General features: G+C 42.4%; 3 protein-coding genes across 5 annotated transcripts; 2 read left to right on the top strand and 1 right to left on the bottom strand.

Annotated features, from left to right (window-relative positions):
• Positions 1-1343: 1343 nt before the first annotated feature.
• Positions 1344-10034, top strand: LOC105020677 (receptor-type tyrosine-protein phosphatase eta). Of its 2 annotated transcripts, none has more exons than XM_034290595.1 (11): positions 1344-1465; positions 2480-2565; positions 2915-3500; positions 3651-3917; positions 4813-5064; positions 6673-6796; positions 7466-7599; positions 7986-8249; positions 8353-8637; positions 9051-9148; positions 9847-10034. In XM_034290595.1, exons 1-11 carry the CDS (start codon positions 1435-1437, stop codon positions 9907-9909), a joined length of 2190 nt encoding a protein of 729 aa, XP_034146486.1. In that variant the 5' UTR covers positions 1344-1434; the 3' UTR covers positions 9910-10034. The 2 variants fall into 2 exon arrangements, with proteins under 2 accessions (XP_034146486.1, XP_010886183.2); XM_010887881.4 differs by having other exon boundaries at positions 2477-2565.
• Positions 10035-12373: 2339 nt separating this feature from the next.
• LOC105020678 (CD209 antigen-like protein C) lies at positions 12374-15165 on the top strand. Of its 2 annotated transcripts, XM_029117728.2 has the most exons (6): positions 12374-12545; positions 13007-13108; positions 13618-13755; positions 14071-14231; positions 14431-14561; positions 14699-15165. In XM_029117728.2, exons 1-6 carry the CDS (start codon positions 12446-12448, stop codon positions 14814-14816), a joined length of 750 nt encoding a protein of 249 aa, XP_028973561.2. In that variant the 5' UTR covers positions 12374-12445; the 3' UTR covers positions 14817-15165. The 2 variants fall into 2 exon arrangements, with proteins under 2 accessions (XP_028973561.2, XP_028973562.2); XM_029117729.2 differs by lacking the exon at positions 13007-13108.
• A 259-nt stretch (positions 15166-15424) lies between these two features.
• si:dkey-219e21.2 (butyrophilin subfamily 1 member A1) lies at positions 15425-21203 on the bottom strand. The gene is made up of 8 exons (XM_010887883.3): positions 21052-21203; positions 20662-20709; positions 19253-19392; positions 19015-19113; positions 17776-18051; positions 17418-17546; positions 16595-16700; positions 15425-16326 (listed from the first exon to the last, which is right to left on the bottom strand). The coding sequence occupies exons 2-8, from the start codon at positions 20699-20701 to the stop codon at positions 15794-15796; spliced, it is 1323 nt and encodes a 440-aa protein (XP_010886185.2). The 5' UTR covers positions 20702-20709; positions 21052-21203; the 3' UTR covers positions 15425-15793.
• Positions 21204-22378: the final 1175 nt, after the last annotated feature.

Below are 22378 nucleotides of genomic sequence, written 5' to 3'. Positions count from 1 at the left end.
CATTTGTGATGAATGTACCTCACTCATGTTCAAGTGTCAACCTCTCTGCGTACCTGTCAGTCTGTCAAAAACAATGTTTTGCATAACCCAAGTCCCCCCCCCGTCCTGAATGTCCCCTTATGTTGCTGCCACCACTTTGCTTTACAGAGGGGTTAGTTTACTGACCAATATGGGCAGTGTTGACCTTCCACTACAGTGTTATTCAGGTTACAAACACAGTGTTCTTTTGGTTAGGGGCATTTATTTTGCACATCCATACAGTGATCATGCTGTCAACATGCTGAGGGAACCAGAAAAAAATAAAATACACAAAATCATAAAATGAATCCAGTGCAATACCGAGCATTCTCATAGAGAATAACCATTAAAACAGCTAACAAACACAAAACATAGCTTGCATAATCCATTACCTCTGAATGTAGGTAGGCTATCATGTTGCTATTATGCAAACTCAGCTAGTGTATCAGCTGTTAGCATTTCCAATAATTATAAGCATAATGTAGAAACAACTGGCGTAATTATCGGGTGCGGTAGGTGTGGTTGCACTAGGGCATGCGGTGGGTGGGTGGCCCGTGCTTGGCTTCTATCAGAAAATATTTTTATTTTATCTCATGGGATTCTATGCTGTTACCACAGTCAGACGTCAGTTGGGTTGGCAAAGTCTAAGCAGGATCGGATGGGTCCGGAACAATCTTAAACTCAAGTAGCCTAAACTTAACTGACCAGGTTGAGAATGTGCTTTCCCCCCCCCCAACCCTAGTGTTGGTGCTCGTTTGTCCACTGGAGATACTTCTGGATTTTGGTAATTGGGAGGGGTCGTCTGCAGAGGCAGACCATCCGGGACCAGGGAGTTGTGTGTTCATACTCGCTGTTCTGCATGTGAAATATAGTGAGATAAATATAAAACAACGTAAACAGTAAGATGAATAACAGAAATAACCAGGACAGAGTCAACGTGGACGAAGGTCATTTAGGCTTCTATAAATATGCGTGTGGGTAGCTGTGTGGTGAACACATCAAGGCACCACTTTACCAAATCTAATGCCAATTTCTGGGCCCTAAATAAATAGCCTACAACCAAAACTCCTGACTGTCATCCCATGTTGTTCTCTTTCAATTCTTTTAATTTCTTTTAACATCTCGCCAAAATACTGCCCTTCTCCGTTCACCCTCCCATTCGGACTGCTCTCTGTGTTAACGGACGTCCAACTGACCGTCCCCCTGACGTCACGGTCTCATGGTTGTGTGTTGAAGGGGCGGAGAGGAGGGAGGCGGTTGCCTAGGTGAGTAGATCAAGCGCTGTGACCTCATTTGGTTCTTTTGTTCCTCTTGATAGAGTTCACGGTGCTGGTCAAATCTATCAGTTCATGCACATACTGTGGACTCTGACACAGCTATTTCTTAGCCAGATCAGAGAGTCCTGCCACTTAAAGAATGGACAGGATTCGTTGTCTTGTGTTATTAGGTGAGTTCAAATCTTGCTTTTCAAGATGTTTTTGTTTTTAATATGTAAATTCATGCTTTGGGTATAGGTGTGGGAAAACTTTTTAGGTTTGTAAAAAAAACAGTCAGTACAGTTAAGAATAAGTCTTAAAGTAATGGTAAGCGTAACTATGGCAGGCTCATACTGTGTATGTCAGGTTAAACCACCAAGAAAGTGTGGTGAACTGGCTGATTTATTTTATATTTAAAACATTGAGCTGGCATGTACAATAAATATTCTGTTAGGGAATTGGTTATGGAAGGCTTCCTTGACTAGCTTTCCATCATATGCAAACTTCATGCAAAGACATCCCATGGATGTATGCTACGGGGCATCTTTGTTTACTCAAATATTACAAAATGGTTTACTCAATATAAATAATTCCCAGTATTATGAGTATAATTGCGCTCAGTATAAATAAAGAATTATATTTATAAAAATTATATATAATTTTGTTGTATATTTATTTAACCTTTTTCTCTGGAAAAAGACCTGTTGAGTTTACAAACCTCCTTGCAAGAGGTCAGCTGTAAAAACGCTAACACAAAACACAATCATATTTCTGTAGGGGATGCAACACGTCTAGCAACTCAAAGGTACAGCCAGAGGCTCCTAATCAAATTGTGACCACAATTAAACAAAAACGGAAATATACCTTGGACAACAAACCGCCTATCTAGCATAGAAAAACAAGACCTGTCCATTATATTATGCCTAATTGGTTCTTTGTCAAAATTTCTATAAAAAAAGCTGTATCTAACCAGAAGCCGAATCCCAAAATCCATGCAGCTTTCGGGATTAGATGCTGTACGAAGAAAGTACTTCAGCTGATGATTCACCGGGTTCTTAAGGACTTTAGCAAGCACAGACCATTTAAATATATGACCTTTATACAGCCTGAGGGAGACTGTCTCAGTCTGCTTTGGAATCAAGTCAACGTTATGGACCTTAGCTGAATGTGAAGCTGTTTCCATTCTGCCTCCCACCTTCCAGCAGCGCTGGCGGTGTTCTCTGCAGCTGAGCCGCAGTACTTCCCCCAGTCCAACGTCTCCACTTGGGACCAGGCCAGACTACACTGCCAGGTACAAGGCTAGTAGTACATTGAGAAACACTGTGACAACCCCCACCAGGGCACATTTCTACTGGAATATTTAGAGCTTGTGAGAGATGCGACAGTCCAAAAACAGAGTCTTTCTGAAGTATTCAACACCATAAAAGTTAGCTGGGGAGTAAATGGGACTGACATGGGTAGGGAAGGAAATAAACATGTTCAGATGGTACTTGGCACCTGAGGTGTGTGCAGGATTGTGTTCTAGCTCAGCATTAAAATGTGATGGAGCCAGTCAGGGACTATATTGAGGATCATCCTTTGTTAGCTCTCTACAGGCAATGCAGTGCCCTGTATAACTTGTATGATCTTCGTCCCGGTAGATGTGCTACAAAGAGTTGGTGAGCCTCAACCCCAACAACATCCGAGAGCTAGTCCACAACCTAAAAAATGACTCCTGGATTGGCCTGCGCAAGAATCTCAATAACATCTCTCTGCCCTGGTCACACTGGTCCAATGGAGATCCCCTTACCTTCCAGAACTGGTACCCTGGCCGGCCAAAACTCTCCAAGCCCAAGGACCCAGTGGTCAACATCATGAATTACTATTCCGTCACCAACTCCCCCAGTACCTGTGGGTGTTGCTGCAACCCCGCGGACACCCTTGCTGTTTCCTCACCCTATAGTAGCTACAGCCCATCCGCTTCCGATAATGACATGGATTACAACATGACCGCGTCCTCGGTGACCGCAAGGCCGACTGCGACAACCATGACGACGGGAGGAACTTCGAACACAGTGACCACGCCTAACAGGGACGTGACCACTGCGTTCTTCTCAGGAGTTACCAGCAGCACCAATACAGATGCGATTGACACGTACATTGAGGACCCATGCATTGTCCTGCTCAGCTGTGGTCTTTGGTACGACAAAGACTGCTCACAGCCTCTTCCCTTTATCTGCTATGAAGGTAAGGGGTTGTTAAAAAATATATACTTCTAATATTTGAAATGGGTCTCGTTTAGTGTGATCGTGCTGGCTGACTGTGAAGCCGTCTTAGATACAATCACTCCGTGCTTTCTTTCTCCCATCGCTCCGCTCCGCTCCGATGTGTGTGTAGACCGTTTCTACGGCCACGCCAACATGTCCAGTTTGACCCTACATACTGGGACTTTGAACTGGACCCCTGGGCCTGGCAACATCGTAGACTACAGGCTGGAGGTTAGGGCCGTCAACTACACCCTGATCAAGAACCTCAGCATACTGAACGGCACCAACCTGTCTTACTTCCTTTCCAACCTCACCGCCGGCACACAGTACCAAATCCAAGTGTTCCCCATTAAGTGTGACCGGGACCTCAACCCAGAGAATGTCTCCTTCTACACCAGTGAGTTTGGAGAATACCACTAACATTAGATTTACACTGTTGAATGGTCTTGGCCAGTACTACTGTTACAAGTTCTGGTCCTGCTTCTACTTCCAACTTTACTACTGTTACTAGTGTCGAACCGTACAACCTAATATTAACGTAATATTATAGATGCAAGATATACATTCACCGGCCACTTCGTTAGGGACACCTTGCTAGTACTGGGTTGGGCCCCCTTTTTCCTTCAGAACTGACTTAATTCTTTGTGGCTTCGATTCAAGAAGGGTATTTTCTCTTTTCCGGACCGTTCTCTGTAAACCCCATAGGTGGCTGTGCAGGAAAATCCCAGTAGATCAGCGCTGAAATACTCAAACCAGCCAACAACCATGTCACGTTCAAATCACTTAAATCACCTAGCCCATTCTGATGCTGGTTTGAACTTCAGCAGGTCATATCGACCATGTCTACATGCCTAAATGCATTGAGTTGCTGCCCCATGATTGGCTGATTAGATATTTGCGTTAAGGAGCAGTTGAAAATGTGCCTAATGAAGTGGCCGGTGAGCTTATACATACATATATTTAATGTGGGTAGAGTATATGTTGATGTTTATTAGGATATAGATGTGATCATCAGATGGCTATGTACAAACAGGAAAATGTGTGATTTTGCTGTGACAGAACAGTCCGTTTTTCCGTTCTATGAAAGTGCTTCAGAAGGGCAACATAAACCTCTGACGCCGCACTTGCGCTACCTCAACCCTGCTCGCCTTGAATGAGAGAGTTGTGTGCGTGGGGAGACAGTCCAACCATTACTTGAAGCGATTTATGAAGTTAGACAAATCTGGTACTGGTTGTTATTCATATTAATGATGATGATGGAGACTACTGATCATTCATTCATTTTCTCTCAGAACCAGACTTGATTGAAAACCTCAACATCACTATTATCTCAGAAGCTAAGGTCACACTGTCCTGGTCCCCTCCTGAAGGAAACTGTGACTCCTACACTGTTAGAGTCAATGGGTCAAAAGTGAATTCAACGAACAGTGTGAACACTAATGTCACGGGGCTGACAGCAGGAACGTTCTACAGGTTTGAGGTCAATGCTGAAGTGAAGGACCTCTCCATAAGTGGAGAACCACGGAACATCTCCTGCTACACCAGTAACTCAAATCACTCTCTTTTATTGTTAATTTTTATATGCAAATGTTAGTGTTTTTTGTAGTGAAACTTTTAATGGAGTAAATCTGTCTCTCTATATATATATATATATATATATATGTGTGTTAGTATATGTACATACACTGAACAAAATTATGAACGCAGCACTTTTGTTTTTGCTCCCATTTATCATGAGCTGAACTCAAAGATCTAAGACTTTCTCCATGTACACAAAAGGCCTATTTCTATCAAATATTGTTCACAAATCTGTCTAAATCTGTGTTAGTGAGCACTTCTCCTTTGCAGAGATAATCCATCCACCTCAGAGGTGTGGCATATCAAGATGCTGATTAGACAGCATGATTATTGCAGAGGTGTGACTTAGGCTGGCCACAATTTTCTGCCAAAACTATTTCATTTCATGGCATAAGAACATATATTTTTCTTTCATGGTATAACAGCAGTTTTTTTTTCTTTCATTCGTGAATGACATTGATACAATAACTATAGAAAAGGTGACGATAACTAACTTTTTCATCAAGTGAAACGATGAGAGAATCTTGGAAATAAAATAAATAAATGTTGTTATTCACAATTGATTTGATCTTGAGCCTTCCACGTGAGAGGCACTGTCTTTAACCATTATGCCACGGAATTACCAGTCGCTAAACTCTATTGAACATTGTGTTAAACTGACTAACGTTTCTTATTATGTTTACCTCCACCACAAATAGCGTCTATGCACTGTTAGCTTTTGCCACTGGCCGTTTGAACAGCTTATTAGCCAGTAATAGGCTTACTGGTATCTACTAACTTCTTAGGCATAATCATAAGAATTGAGCAATTGCTAGCGAGACTGAAGTTGAACTTTACCATGCCAGAAACAGTCGCAATATAAATGTATACGGTTTTAGTTAAGGCTCACTGTAACGTAACTACGGTAGCCTATGTTGTAGCCAGCAAATGTCTATCATGACCCAAAACGCGTGCACGGATGCGTACTTCGAAAATACACCAGAAACAGTTGCACTGCAACCGCTTACACGGTCCGGCAAAAACGCACATTCCAAAAACAGGATCACACGGCATGCAGTAGTTCGGTACACGGAACAGTCAAAATCAGCGGGGGAAAGGTGCAAAAGGGCTAGGTAGAGACGAGGTCGAAACAAGGTCAAAACGTAGTAGCGTTTTGCAGAAACAAACAATAACTCACAACGGAACTAAGGACTGAACTGAATAATAAAGGGTAACAAAGTTACGGGTGGTAATCAAAGTTATGGGTGGTAATCAAAGACCACCCGTAAATTAATATTCGTGTGATGAGGGACGTGGTTGGACAGGTTAGGTTGGCAGGAAGGAGGGCTGAGTGAAGGCAGTGGACCGGCAGAGGGCGTGGCAGCCTTATTGCTCACATACAATATATGTAGAGAGAGACAGAGCTGGGAACACTGTACTTCACATATTTGTGTTTTGTATTTAATATTTTGTATAAGTATATACAGCTGTAATTTAGATTGTTCAGAGGTCAGGGGGTCATCGTTTAGATGTCCCAGGAATACCTGCACGCACACACACACGCACACATTAACAATTTATTCCTTCTCCTTCAGAGCCGAGCATGGTGAACAACTTAAGTGTTACTGACTTTACTAGTGACCAAGTTAACTTTGATTGGGATCCGCCTTACGGAAACACTTCTGGTTATCGAGTGTCTTTCATTGGAAGCACAAATGGGTACAGTATGTCGGCTCCTGTCGAAACATCAACAAGTACTTATGTAGGCTACTGTAAACCACTAGCCATCATTATGGCTCCCATTGAACATATTAGCCATCATTATGGCTCCCATTGAACATATTAGCCATCATTATGGCTCCCATTGAACATATTAGCCATCATTATGGCCTCCATTGAACATATTAGCCATCATTATGGCTCCCATTGAACATATTAGCCATCGTTATGGCTCCCATTGAACATATTAGCCATTATTATGGCTCCCATTGAACATATTAGCCATCATTATGGCTCCCATTGAACATATTAGCCATCATTATGGCTCCCATTGAACATATTAGCCATCATTATGGCTCCCATTGAACATATTAGCCATCATTATGGCTCCCATTGAACATATTAGCCATCATTAAGGCTCCCATCCACAAGAATGTTGCAGAAACCAAACTGCTGTTAAAACAAAAGACCAAGAGGTTGTCTTTCTTTCCTGTGGGGTCATGGGAATCCGGGAACCTTCTTGACGATGTATGTAAACAGAATAATATTCCCCGGGCAATCAATTTTGGAATCTATCAAACACAATCCAGTTGAATTCCCGTTTTCACTGCTGCCTCTGATTTTCACACCCAACAAATGATCCAAGGCCAATGTTTGTTCCGCTTCCAGGACGAACAGAACCACAGATACAAAGTATTCGGTGACAGGTCTGCAGGCGGGCTCCATGGTAACCCTGACCGTTGTGGCGCTGGTGCCAGATGCATCGGTGGAAAGTGACCCTGTGTCAAAGACAGGGCGCACCAGTAAGTTTGGACAGATAGTTATGATGTTCGGCGAGCCCCTAGACACGGACACGGGTCAGTCTGGCATTTCTCCCACTAATGGTTAAGGATTGGTGGCGGAGAATCCCATCCTCGGCCTGTTACGTAACGTAGATGGCGCGGCGCAAGAACAACTAGACGATTGTTTGTTGAGTAGATGAATGATCGACTGGGGGACTGGTTAGTTGATTGGTGTGATGCAATACAATATTTGTGAATCGTGTACCGTGACTACATTATCAATATGTTATCCTGGAACAGCATAACAACCTCTGCTACTGACACCGTTACCTACATTTGTCACTTAACATCGTATCTCACGTTCATCCTTCTCACCTTCTCTCCCTCTCTCCATGTTTCCCCATTAGAGCCAGGGTCAGTTACTAACTTAACTAAGAGGGACGTTCATTCCAGTAACATTTCTGTGAGCTGGGAACCACCTCAGGGCAACTACGAATGTTTCAGCGTGGGGCTCCAGTTAATCTCTAACCCGCTTATGAATTGGACGAGCAATACAACCAGCAATAATTCAACTTTCACCGATCTGAAGGCGGGAGTTGAATATAGAGTGTCTGTCTACACTAAGAATGGGGATCTCTTTAGCGCGGAAGCCAACATTTCAGTCTTCACTCGTGAGTTATTAATTACATCCATGTCTCTCTCTCTCACTTTGTGTAGTTGTATGGTATTCGTTTTACAACTTCCTTGAAAGTCTCTCCTCTACTGTTTTTTTAGGGCCCACCATTCCTACATCACTCAGGGTCACCCATGTGGATCACACTGCAATCTCCCTGACGTGGAACCCCCCCCAAGCTTCCCAGGACGTATTACTACATTACCAAATAAACGGCACCTCTCATTTCAATGACTGTAGTATAAATTCCTTTACGCAAGTGGTGAACACTAGCGACCTCAACCATACATTTGAAAAGTTGTATTCTGGGACGAAATATAACTTCAGTGTAGCAGTGATGGCAGGAACCGAGATCGGCCCGTCCCTCAACATATCCCAGGCCACACGTAAGTCAACCAAACAATAACTGGGTACAGTAAATTAGGATTTTTTTTGTTTACCTTTATTTCACCAGGTTTAGATTCATTGAGATTAAAATGATCTTTTCTAAGAGGGCTTGGAATAGCGACACCCAGAATTGACATGCAGTCATAACAGAAACACACAGATTACCACAGTTCCTAATTATGCATAAATTGTCTGATTGCAAGGGGAGGGTCAAAACATTTACAGCCCCCAATTTCATTCAAAGTCACGTAAATATTTAGTAGTTCATTCAAAGTCACCTAAATATTTAGTAGTTTATTCAAAGTCACCTGAGTATTTAGTAGTCCCCCCCCCCCCCCCCCCCCCCCACACACACACACACACACTCTAAAAAACACAAGGTTGTAGCGGATGACTCTTTCTCTGTCACCAGTTACAAACAGGACTGTGCTGATGGTGTCTATGGAATGTAGCTCCAGCCAACCTCTCCAGTGTGAGAAACCTGTCACAATGCAGGCCGTCTTGATGCAGGTGAGGTCTTCAACATCGCATCCTCCAAACACATTGCATCATCGTCCTTCTCACCACATCCTTCATTAACATTGCATTCATCATCTTCATTATTTGCCTCATCCGCATCCTCACCTCATCCTCACGTAATATTCATGCACATCCTCCAAACACATGACAATCATCCACATCTTCCCATCACATTACATTCTTTCACATCCTCCAGTCACATTACATTCATCCACATTCTCCAATCACATTAAATTCATTCACATCCTCCAATCACATTACATTCATTCACATCCTCCAATCACATTACATTCATTCACATCCTCCAATCACATTACAATCTTCCACATCTCCCCATCACATTACATTCATTCACATCCTCCAATCACATTACATTCATCCACATCCTCCAATCACATTACATTCATCCACATCCTCCAATCACATGACATTCCTCCATATCCTCCAATCACATCACATTAATTCACATCCTCCAACCACATTACATTCATCCTACTCCTCAAGCTGTATGTTGTTTAAAGGAATCATGGCAATTGCAAGACAAAATGTTCAAGAAAGTGCCAACAAACAACAGCAACTATATTAATAATTATGAACATTGGTAGAGTTTAGGACATATAGAATAAGAAAATATAAATTAAAATAAATAACGGTAATGTTTATACTGTCTATGTTTTTTCTCATTACAGCTGAACAATCATTTTGGAAATTCCTTTAGTGATAACGTTAACTGGACTGTGATCTGGAAATAGGAATCACACAGACAGAAAGATTTAAACACATCTGCACACATTGCTGTTTTGTTTTATTGCTTTAATATTTTTAAATTGTTTGTTTAAAGGTATTTAAGTTCTATCTGATTTTGATTTAATATTTAATAGGAAAGGAATTAAACACACATCTAGCTTTAATATTAAGCTAGATGTGTGTTTAATTTCTTTTCTGGTTCGTTGTTCTTCCTTCTTTTCAGAATGTGATGTTTTTCTACAGGTTATGGTTTTATATATCCTATTGAAATTAATAGTGATAAATGTAATCTGTCTATTAATCTGATTTTCATGGTATATAGTTTCTATATTAAACATTATTTTCAATGGTGAAACGATTTCTTATACTGTCTAAAATGTTGATAATTTCATACATAACTATTGCACAACATTTTTTTACCAAAATAAAATGGAGACTTTAAGACCAACAAGACAAAAAACAAATCAATACAAAAAGTATCCTTCAGGCACTGCTCCAGGGTGTAGGTTAAGGTTTTACTGTATGGGTTTTCTTTGACTGGAAAACGAATCAGGACTTTTGTCAGTGTCGACTGTGTCTGTTGAGATTCCTACAAGGCCACCAGTGGAAAGCTATAATAAGGAAGAGAGAGAGAGGAGGGCACAGCAGGAGGTAGAGGTGGAGGAAAGGAGGACACAACAGGAGGTAGAGGTGGAAGAGAGGAGGGCACAGCAGGAGGTAGAGGTGGAGGAGAGGAGGACACAGCAGGAGGTAGAGGTGGAGGAGAGGAGGGCACAGCAGGAGGTAGAGGTGGAAGAGAGGAGGGCACAGCAGGAGGTAGAGGTGGAGGAGAGGAGGACACAGCAGGAGGTAGAGGTGGAGGAGAGGAGGGCACAGCAGGAGGTAGAGGTGGAAGAGAGGAGGGCACAGCAGGAGGTAGAGGTGGCGGAGAGGAGGGCACAGCAGGAGGTAGAGGTGGAGGAAAGGAGGACACAACAGGAGGTAGAGGTGGAGGAGAGGAGGGCACAGCAGGAGGTAGAGGTGGAAGAGAGGAGGGCACAGCAGGAGGTAGAGGTGGAGGAGAGGAGGACACAGCAGGAGGTAGAGGTGCAGGAGAGGAGGGCACAGCAGGAGGTAGAGGTGGAAGAGAGGAGGGCACAGCAGGAGGTAGAGGTGGCGGAGAGGAGGGCACAGCAGGAGGTAGAGGTGGAGGAAAGGAGGACACAACAGGAGGTAGAGGTGGAGGAGAGGAGGGCACAGCAGGAGGTAGAGGTGGAGGAGAGGAGGACAAAATGGGAGAAGAGAGTCTGGGTGATGGTTTGGATATAGAGCAACTAACTCAATTAAACCAAACAGAATATGACCGAATACATACTATATATAGTTTACGCTAAGTGGTATTATCCCTTGTGAGAGAGTCAAAGATTTATCCATCAATGAGTTTGAGTTGAAATGAAGAACTTTGCAGATAGTCAGCCCGTTGTGTGCATGCAGTATCTCAAAACACTCACTAGATGTCAGCTACTACATAAATTATGTTCACATAGATCAGGGTGTCCTACTGTTTTGATGGGTGAAACCTAAATAAAATGATGAGTCAAGGGAAATTAAACTTGCTACTCTCAGCTAACATGGCCTGAGGACGTGAACCTTAACTAGAGTGCCAAGATTAACTAGAGTTATATTTAACCTTACATTCAAAACAGTTTATGGACCACACCTCAGTTTTCAAGGCCTTAGTGTCCATAAAGCTCTCCAGGAAGCGGGGAAACTTGGGGCTTGACCCATATCTGTGCAACAGGATACTTGACTTCATCAAAGGGCGACTCCAGGTCCTCTTCCTCTCTTCCCTATAACTAAGCATGACAGCGAGGCTCCTTGTCCACCCGTGACTCTCTGCCTGTGCATAGTTCCAGTTCAGTCATTGATGTGTGAGCAAACTAACTGCATGTCCTCCCATCACTGTGAGCAAACTAGCTGCCTGTCCTCCAATCATCGTGAGCAAACTAACTGCCTGTCCTCCCATCACCGTGAGCAAACTAACTGCCTGTCCTCCCATCACCGTGAGCTGCATTGTAAAGCCTCTTTTTCACACGGACACAAACAAATTCTCGCATTCATTCTACACACATAAAAACACACGTTCACCAACACATACACATTTACCAACATACACACACACACAACACACACACTAATTCCACACCGTTTTACCATGAAGATTGCAAACACTGGTCACTTTTCTTTTATTTGTATATGATATTATTTTTATGCGTTAGTAAAATTGTGTGCTTTCACTTTTGAATTTTCCCTTATATTTAATTACTTGTGTTCTTTGGCAGCCATGACACAAGCATTTAACTACACCTACAACATCTGCTCTAACGTGACCGGTTAAAACCTTTAAACATTTGATCAACCCTTACAATTAATTTGTTAAACAAGGCCCTCACAAGATGAGGAAGTGTTTACATTGAAGGCCTTAAAAAAAAAGAGCAGAGGAATGACAACTAAAATGTGCTTGAGAGTACGCGTTAGTTGAGGCCAGCGTCACACGAGGAAATGCAACAACAACACCACCACACTGCCTCTCTTCAAACAAGTGGAATGGAAACTTCTGAGGGAAGCCCAGAGGAGGACACCATAACTGACCCTAAACCAGGTATTTACCAGTTACATAACATCCCTGTGTGCCTGTAGGTACATTGGTTTCCCATCACACAAGGTCCACAGCTTTAACAAGCTTGAGGTTTTTGTTGATTTGCCTGACACGGCTCATCAAAAGAGTTTTTGGGCAGTCCATTTTGTAACGTGTGCATGTTGATGTTTAAAATGAAATACATGTAATCGTATTTTTAAAACAATCAGGTGTACTTGTCTATTTTTTGTTGGGGTTGTAAGTAGGTGAAATGCATTCAGTTGATGCTTGATCTGACTATTGATCTGACTATTGATCTGACTATTGTCCTGACTATTGATCTGACTATGGTCCTGACTATTGATCTGACTATGGTCCTGACTATTGATCTGACTATTGTCCTGACTATTGATCTGACTATTGTCCTGACTATTGATCTGACTATGGTCCTGACTATTGATCTGACTATTGTCTGATCTTTGCAGTAAGACAGGGCTGCCGAACATGCCGACTGGGAGTTGAAGTAGTAATTTGGCTGGTCACAGTTTTCCTTGTCAAGGTGTCTATACTGACACTGGGCTTTCTCAGTGAGTACTGAGTTTACCAATCTGCCTTTACATAGCCTAATACATAACAGTTTACATTGCAGCCTACACACTTTTAACATAACGTTCCCAGCTGTCTTTACTTCCCCTTCCTTAAATAAGTACAACCAAAACAAAACATTAAGCACAGTCGCTGCCTCACCCAAATGTATAGTTGACATGGCAAACTACTATGGCTCATAATATGTTCTAAGATCTTAGTTTACACTTTCAGAGTCCCATCTGTAGATGTTCTATAGGTAGTTGAACGTTTGTCAACAGTATTACTATCTGTTGATAAGCAACTGTTTGCTAAGGCTTAGAATATGTTGAAGGATAAGGGTTAGGGTTAGGGTTTGGTCTATGTTTAGGGTTAGTAGATAGTTACTTTCAAATGTTACTGATAGTTAGTAGATGATCTGTACAACATCTACAGAAACACTTTTGGGTGTCTAAAGTGTTATCAGATTTTATCTTAATTTGTCCCGTTGATTTTTAATATCCCCCATTAGTCCTAAAAGCAACAGCACCAGGAATCCACAATGAAGCCAAGGATTCTGGGAACGAGGCTGCCGAGGCAATGGAGCGTCTGTATCAGTGTCACGTTGACCTCCGAAGAGTTACTGCCTCGCTCTATGGAATCACTCAAGGTGCTTACTACCGAATCATCGTATTAGGACACCTAAAGTCAAAGTTATTTCCTAACGGAGCCATTGAGAATTTTGAACATTTCATCTCTCCATTACAAATCACATCCCTTATGTAATGTTAGTGGGGAGGTAACATGATCACTGTCAATGTACTGTGACACGCTGCTTCTACTCTTAGTGATTCCCATAAGCATGGCCTTTCCATGCTAAACCAACAGAGTACGCTTCTTGACACCACTTACTATGCGGAACCCTATTTTAGCTATCCTGCCCTTGGCCTAGTGTCTGCCTCACAAACACTTCCCCAACCTCCAGACCCCAGGTGCAGACTGTGTCCAGAAAACTGGCTGTGGAAGTCAGGTCACTGCTACTTCTTCTCCGTGGGTCTGGAGGAGGACCAGACTTGGGGGCACAGCGCAGAGTTCTGCCGGCAAAACAACGCCAGCCTGGCTTTCATTGGGGACCACGATGAGATGGTACATACACAAGAGACTGGGTTATTGGACAGGGCTGAAGAATGACCGGCATCATGCAAGTGTGTTTCTTTGTGTGTGTCACTGAGTGTGTTTAATTACTCACATCTATTAGTTACATACATGTCTTCACTTAGTGGTTCACAGAGGTTGACAAGGGTGGTACATAGAGAGTAATGTGATTTGATGTTCCCTCGTACAGGAGTTAATCCAGGAAGTAATGAGAGGGTTTCCACGGCTACCCTTTCTTTGGGTGGGGCTAACGGACGCTCGGGAGGAAGGACAGTGGGTGTGGTGGGATGGGAACAAGCTCCAGCTGCCGATAAACCCAGAGTCAGTCTACTCTCATGTTATTCAGCAATACACTTCTATATAACATACTTCCTGTTTTTCTATGAGTGTGATAAAAAAAAAAATCTAAAGGCAAATACATTCAAAGATGACTTGCTCTAATTGCGTTGCTGCCATAGGACAGAGGTGGAGTGGGACTCGGAGAACAGGGACTGTGCAGATCTGAGGGGCGACGGGTGTTTCTTTGCTGTGGACTGCCAGGCCTACGGACCGTGGGTGTGTGAGAGAGAGGCCTGAGCTCGAATGAATTTACCACTCGCACATCGCCATACGCCTTGACTGAGGCGGGGAGTGTGGTGTGTGGCAACACAGTTCTGTGCCGTGTTCTGTGGAAACACGGTTATTTATGCTGATTTAGTCCCCGGATCTCCCCACGAAATTGTCATTTAGGTCTTTTGAAAGCTCGTTTAAGGCTCATGGTTGAGGGTCTGTTTTACAGTTTAACAGAGGGAAACTACTGTAACTGATGAATTCATCTTGAAGGTGATCAGTTAAGCCTTTCAAAATAATAATAATAAAAAAAAACTTTAAACTGTTGACTATTGTATAGCAGTTGTTTATGTTTTTTTATTAAGAAAAAATACAAACTCTGAGGCAATTTGAAATGACAAAATGCAAGTTCTAGATTTTCTTTATGCACCGTGTATATAAGTACAAGAGAAAATGTAATGCACATAAATAAATATGTTTGGTAGACAAAAAGCTTTGAAGTTGGTAGCAATTTATTATTTACAGATTATGAAAGTGCATTGTAAAGTGAATAAATATAGGCACATAGATATATAGTGAGGTAGGTTAACAAAATATATTTAAAATATTATATACATTAATTTTTTTATCCTCAGGATACATTTCCATTGTCCATTTGTTTTAGTGGCATAATACAATTTATTTACATACAATGTTTAAATAATTTATATACATACATAATATTAAACATTTGCTGTTCAAACTTTGTGTTTTTCTGTGTTTTTGATAAACTAATCCAGGTTTTTCAGATCTGTAAGGGCGTGTACAGAAGTCTCTTGGCAAAAGCTAGGGATGTATATCAAAAGAGGACTCAAAGACTTTGAAGGTCAAAGTGTCAACCTCTCTTCTCCAATGGCTTTCTTCTTGGCACATCCTTGATCAATTAAAGTTACTGACTGGCCAGAGAGTGCAAACAGAATTTTTTTGTGGGGGACAAGACCCAAACCAAAAACCCCCTGACGTCTTCATAACTTAGACCCATCAGGTGGTGGGACGACGGTGATGAGGGTGCGCCCGTCGAGCGGAACAAACACCGGGTACAGCTTTCCCGCGAAGGGTCCCGTGAATGTGTAAATGTGTGACTTGGTCTCCGCATTGTAGAAGGAGATCTGTCCCTCCTCGTAGTCGAGGTAGATCCCCATTCGGCGGGCCACCAGCCCCAGGGGCAGGGACGTCTCGGGCTGGGTGCAGGCATAGAAATGCTTGGTGCCGCACCACAGGGTCCAGTAGCCGTTCTGGGGGTTCATGGGGACGCGGGTGTGCCGTTTGGCGCTCGCTGCGGTCAGGCCCACCCTCCAGTAGCCGTTGTTGGCAATGTCCACTTCCCAGTAGTGGCGTCCGGAGGTGTACCCCTCCCACCCCAGCACACCGGGCCAGGCGTCAAACCGCTGGGGACCAGCTGGCACGTGGGACTCGCGTGGGCTCTCCTGGACCTGGCGTAGGTCGTCGGAGAGCTGGAGCCACGGGTGGTGGGTCGAGGGGTCAAGTGTCACGTCGGCTAAATGGAGAAAGGCCGGAAGGCAGTCCGTTGAGTTGGTCACTTCCTGATAGCTTTCATTACGTTCATTTAAAAATTATGTTTTGTCGTTCCATTTTCACTCTTTTTTTTTGTACTAGTAGAGCAATTGTTATTAGCAGTAGTTCAATGTTCTTTGACAAAATATTAATTATTATTATTTATTATGATTTATTTCACCTTACATGCTTTTTTTTATATGCTTTTATTCTGTCATTCAATTATTTGTCAACAGAAAAAGTTAGGTCACCTGATGCACTGGTGATCCAGGTCCAGACAGAGATTGGGATGTATCTCGGAGTGCCAGCCTTCCAGGTGCGCTGTTTCGCTGACAACCACAGCTGAGGAATGATGCCCTGGAATGACCAACGCAAAGTTCAGGGAATGCTTTCAAACAACTAGTCTTTCATTCCCATGGGAACGCTGTCCCATAGGCAGATAACACCCGCAGTATAGAACGCAAGTTATGCTGATACGGCGCATGTGCTGCATGGCATTCTGGACTGGCATGCAACAATGTGTTTTATTGCACGTTTTAAACTGGGTGGTTTGAATCCTGATTGGCCCGAAAGCTGTGTTCTGTGAGAACATACACATTATATAACATTTTACTGTTTAAATTGCATTGGGTACCGATTTATAATAGCATTTATAACACTAGCAGTCAGAGTTTATGGAATATTGCCAATATAAAACATATAAATGCTGTACCCTGGGACTGTACATGACCTTGTGTATGTGAGCAGACCTTTACCATAGCCTTTCACCCATATACTGTACCCTTTTGTGTGTTGTTGTAATTAATATACAGCCCCTGAAAAAATTAAGAGATCCCTGCACCTTTTTCTTTCCTTTCCAAAAAAGTTGAAAAGGAAAGTTTTGAGTGAGGAACAGAAGCATTCTATTTGCAGTGGTCTCTTAATGTTAACCCTTCTGTTCCTCACTCAAAACCTTCTTTTTTGGAAAGGAAAGAAAAAGGGGCAGTGGTCTCTTAAATTTTTCCGGAGCTGTATACACACACACTTATTGCATTTTTTTGTGTTTGTGACTACGTGCGTTTTCCCGTGTCTCACCTTGGAGTCTTCCTTCAGTAGTGACCAGGTAATGAACTCCAACAGAGGCAGAAGGTTGACCAATCTGTTCTTCCTGAGGCCCAGAATACGCAGAACCTTGGCTAGTTCATCACTATGTACTCCACAGCTCTGGAGACAAAAGACAGAGGTCATATATTCATATATATACTTAGAAATACCACAACTTCTCAGCAGGACCTTTCACCCCCTTTCAACTCTATTACCTTTTAGACCATAAAAACTGTTAATATTTTCAGTTAATCAAGGGTGTTTGGGTTCCTATTGCTTAGGATTGAGAACCTGCAGTTCCCCTTTTATCAATCCCTACATTTTGTGTCTGTGACCCCTGACCTCTCACCTCTGATGCAGTCTGCAGTTCCTTGGCCCACTCCATGATCCTCTGCTGGACCTCCTCGTTGGGATCCTCCTCTGCGAACTTGTTCTGGTCGTCGTCTTTTTCATGTGGCTCCTGGACCTGTGGGAGGTTCCTGCACACCGTGTCCACACTGTTGAGCTCCGTGGTCCACTGCAGGATGAGCCTCCTGCTCTCCTCAAGGCTGCGCTCCGTTTGAAGGTCTCTCACTTCCGAAGCGGCCTCTGCTTGGCTGGAGACTTCGCCCGCGTCACCGGCCTTCTGAAATGTAATGACACGTGCGGTCAGTGTCGGGCAGGACGTCTCCCGTGATATCCTTCGCATCTCATTCGTCAGTGTCATAGCAACACCTTATGTGTCTGGATCCTCTTGAGGAAAAACCAGGCATGAGCGAATACGCTTCCTATGCTGGGTGTGCGTGTTTGTAATCGTCAGTATCTCTCGACTGATCACCAGTGAGGCAGCAGGGCAAGTTAGCGGGGCTGTAAAGAGCAGATAAGCAGCAGATAGGAAGCACTGTAATAACTCCCTGCCTGTTGTTTCATGCAACCAACACTTGTCTCCCTTGGCAACGCTTATCCAGCGCTGGTGAACGGTGATGACCCTGCCACATTTCCTCGTGGAGAACGATATTCAGTTGCATGTGTCAATATTCCTTCTGGATTGAAACGCATTATAAAAACGTTTTGGTGACACTTTATTCTGAGGGTGCTTAAAGTGCTTCGACAGATGACACTGTGTAAAACCATTTTGTTTTTGTTCCTGGGTTGTGTTATTTCCTAATTGGTTATGCCTTAAAAGTATAAAAAATGGCTATTATTCCAAACAAACTTTGTGACCAGGACAGTGATATTTTGAAATGTACCTATTTTCCAGAACATTCCAGATAGATTCTGTACTGAATAAACTTGGAGCAACTTCTAGAACTTTCCAGTAATATAAATAGTAGTACAAATACAGGATTACAACAGAATCAAGAACTTGCTGGATGCTTTGAAGTATGATGAGTTTGGCTGGGAGGTCATAGCAGACTTCAAAATGGTGGCATTTCTGATGGGTCCCAAGGCAGTTTTACCAAGTTACCCTCCTAACTTTGCCTTTCTGACAGCAGGGACACCAAGGCGCACTCATCCACATCCACATACAAATCTTCATCCACATCCTCATACAAATCTTCATCCACATCCTCATCCAAATCCACCTCTCTCTTAGCGGCTAACATACCTTGCAGACTTGGTCCACCTGCTCCTTCCAGTGTCTGATGAAGCGTACACACTCCTCCAGGTTGCGCAGTTCCTTTAGGCCTTTCTGACGCGTGTGTTGCTGCAAGAAACATTGCACACACACAGACAGACAGTGAAATGAGGAACACATGTACAAAGGAACAAAATGAGATGAGGACAGGAATGAATTATAAATTGGCTGGATGGAGGTGTGTGCGTGCGCGTGCCGGTCAGCCTACCTGTAAGCCACATGTGGTGGGTGTGTTCCTTTTGATGGGGCTGCTGGGGGCCGAGCTGTGGGCCTGGAGGTCCTCCTCGGGAAGGTTCCAGCGCACTGCCCCGATGGAGTTACTCTGGGAAGAGGTCTCCCAGTTCAACTCTGGAGGGGAAATAGGGATTAAATGAACAGTTATTTAAGCTGGCACATTTAACTTGATATCTGATTTAGTTAGATTTGAATTGGTGATTGCTTCTATGTTCAACGATATTAAGATAGTAACTATTCGCTCTTCTGTAACTTGTATGATGATATCAGTGGTTAGAGTATCTGGCCATTTCCCAAAAGGTTGTTAGATCGATTCCAGGAGTTGACAGGTTGAAAAATCAGTCGTTCTGTCACTGACCAAGAAAGTGAACTCTAATTGCTTCCCAGGCACCCAATGTTTCAGCCCTCCCCACCTCACCAATTTGGCGGGATTATATTAAAACTAAGGCGGTCACAATATCAGATTTTCACTACACAGTTATCATGGCCAAAATAATTCACGGTAACGATATTATCAAGGTATCTATAGAAAATTTGAAGGAATAAAATGCTGTCAGTCAAAATCATCTCTTTTTTGGCAAATGAATTACCCTCAAAATAAGAATGTATGGCGGTGGAGAGTCTGTAACTGTACAAATTAAAAAATAAAATCATACAAAAACAACAATTACACTCAATGGATAGTGAAAAGGCCAGAGGGCCTAACACCCAGAGGAGTTTTTGGAAAAATACAAAACATTTTCACCTAGTGAATAGGCTACGAAAAGGCCTTAATCCAAACAATAGTGTATAGGTCCAGACTCGTAGTTTAAGCAAATGCATCGTTTGGCCATGAATAAGCTATGGAAAAACCCTGAGGGGTTTTTCGAAGAATACAACGTCCTTTTTCACATGTGAATGGGCTACTAAAACAACGCGTCATTACGGATCTCTCCCGGGGTTCCAGTGGGGCTAACGAGTTGATTTCAACACCAGCGCATAGGTCCCGTCTCCTTCTTTAAGCACATACATTGTTTGTCTCTAAGTGACATCTTTCCTCAATGGTGGATCAGATTTTGGACAGTAGTGCTATATCGACAATTTGTGGTGTAGCTGTACTCTACATCCGGAAGAATAAGGTATCAAACAACTGAGAAGAGTTTTTGGAAAATTACAACTTCAGTTTCGCTTAGTGAATACGATATTACCGTATGTGTATTACTAACATGATATCAATATGAAATGTTTTGAATTTCACGGTTGTCATCAATACCGATATATCGCAACACCGCTAATTAAAACCTCAAATTAATTTGGTCTTGTGTGCAAATGATGAGTAAAATAATGAAACCCAGAGCAGTAGATTAATAGTAATGTTTGAACTGTATGGATGTTTTTACTTACTTGGAACCTTCAGAATGCCCTTCATCTTATACGTTTCCATCTGTTGTCCTGTATTGATATAGGTTGTTTTAAAAAATATATTCCATATCATAATAAAGGACATGACACCACAAGGACTTAAGTACGAAATGCATCAATGATTAATTATGTAACATACGAATTGGCATGGCTTGTCTTTCATGTTAAATACTATATATACACAAATATCAAATTCTGATCAAAATCAGTGTTAAGTTATAAAAAGTATTTCAAGTGATAAAAAACACTATTTTTTCCCTTTAAAATCTCTACCAAAATAAAAACCAACTGTGACAATGGGTTTATCATCATGTTAGATGAAGTTAAAATATTTGATAATGAATAAATTGTAAAAGTAGCCTAAACTCCTACCCTGTGCGTGCAGGTTGAATCCGTCCACAACCTTGATTGGTAAGACTGGATGGCAAACGCTGCTTGTCAGTTCTTTTTATTACAATACATCCAGTTTGGACTTTGGACCTAGTTATAGACAAGAGACTTCATTGACAAGCGTATATTCCTGGCAAGTATCTTCATTGGCTTTATTGTAAGGAGACAGTGGGAAGTTCCTGTAAGAAAAGAGTCACAAGGGTCTCAAGTTCATAACAATCTCAATCATTGGAAGCTGTATACTTGAGCCAGTTTAGTGAAGTATTCCATCTTTCAGTGCTAAATTTAAAAAATTGTGTCTGTTATAGTTAGACAACAGCAAGAGCGGACCAGCCAACCGGCATTCTAGGCTGATTGATTCTTTGTCCAGTGGGTCCGATTTTTTTTTTGTGTGTGCTTATATTGGATTTTCTGGTTAATAAAAGGCAATGGTATGCAAGTGCTTTCAAAATGCCAGAAACCCATTTTTGTTCCCAGTTTGCCCCTAGATGGCATTTTAGATTTTCGCCGGAGCGTTATTTTAAAAGAGGATCCCTTATCTTGTGAACTCATTACTGCCGTTTACCTTTCCCCTTATTGAGCGGGCAAGAGATGAGCAGGGACTCCTGACACCTCCCTGACAACAGGCTAATCTCAGACTGTTTGTTTAACAGACCAATACACTCATTCCTACATGGCATCATTGGGAAGGCACTGTATGAGATAACTATGACAAAGTCAGATGTAACGTGGCTCTAGCAGTATCTGTTTTCTTTAGCATAAACATAAAACTGTACTGTTACCAAGACAACAAGGCACTATGGATTCCATTTGATATAATGTGGGTGAACGGGTGAGAATGACCGTCACCCTTCTGACTAATCATCACACAAACATAAGAATATATAGTGGTGAGTGTTTTCCAATAGTTTGGCTGGTAACTGTCGCACACATTTAATGAACGGCCCAGGAATTGCCCTTGTGGAAATGTTTTAAATGTGAGAAAAGTTTAGTGTATGTTTGTGTGTGTGTCTGTGTGAGTGTGTGTCACATTAGTTTCTCACCTGCCAATGGCATGAATGTCAATATCGGCCTAATAACTGACATTGGTTCTGACTAAGACACTAGCCCACTACAGTACAGTACAGGCACATTTTGCTGCCAGGGTTCAACCATTCCCTCTTAAAAAGGCTCATGGACTCATAATATATTTAGTAGATATAAAATGCATCTTGCTGCTATACTATACTGAACATACAAGACATAAGTGACAGTTGGGAATCCTAATTAAATAAAAAATAAATCACCCAGTTATAATTGTTGTATGAGG

Source organism: Esox lucius, chromosome 24, assembly GCF_011004845.1.
Source record: "Esox lucius isolate fEsoLuc1 chromosome 24, fEsoLuc1.pri, whole genome shotgun sequence".
NCBI lineage: Eukaryota > Metazoa > Chordata > Actinopteri > Esociformes > Esocidae > Esox > Esox lucius.
This window is presented reverse-complemented; position numbering and strand designations above follow the sequence as displayed.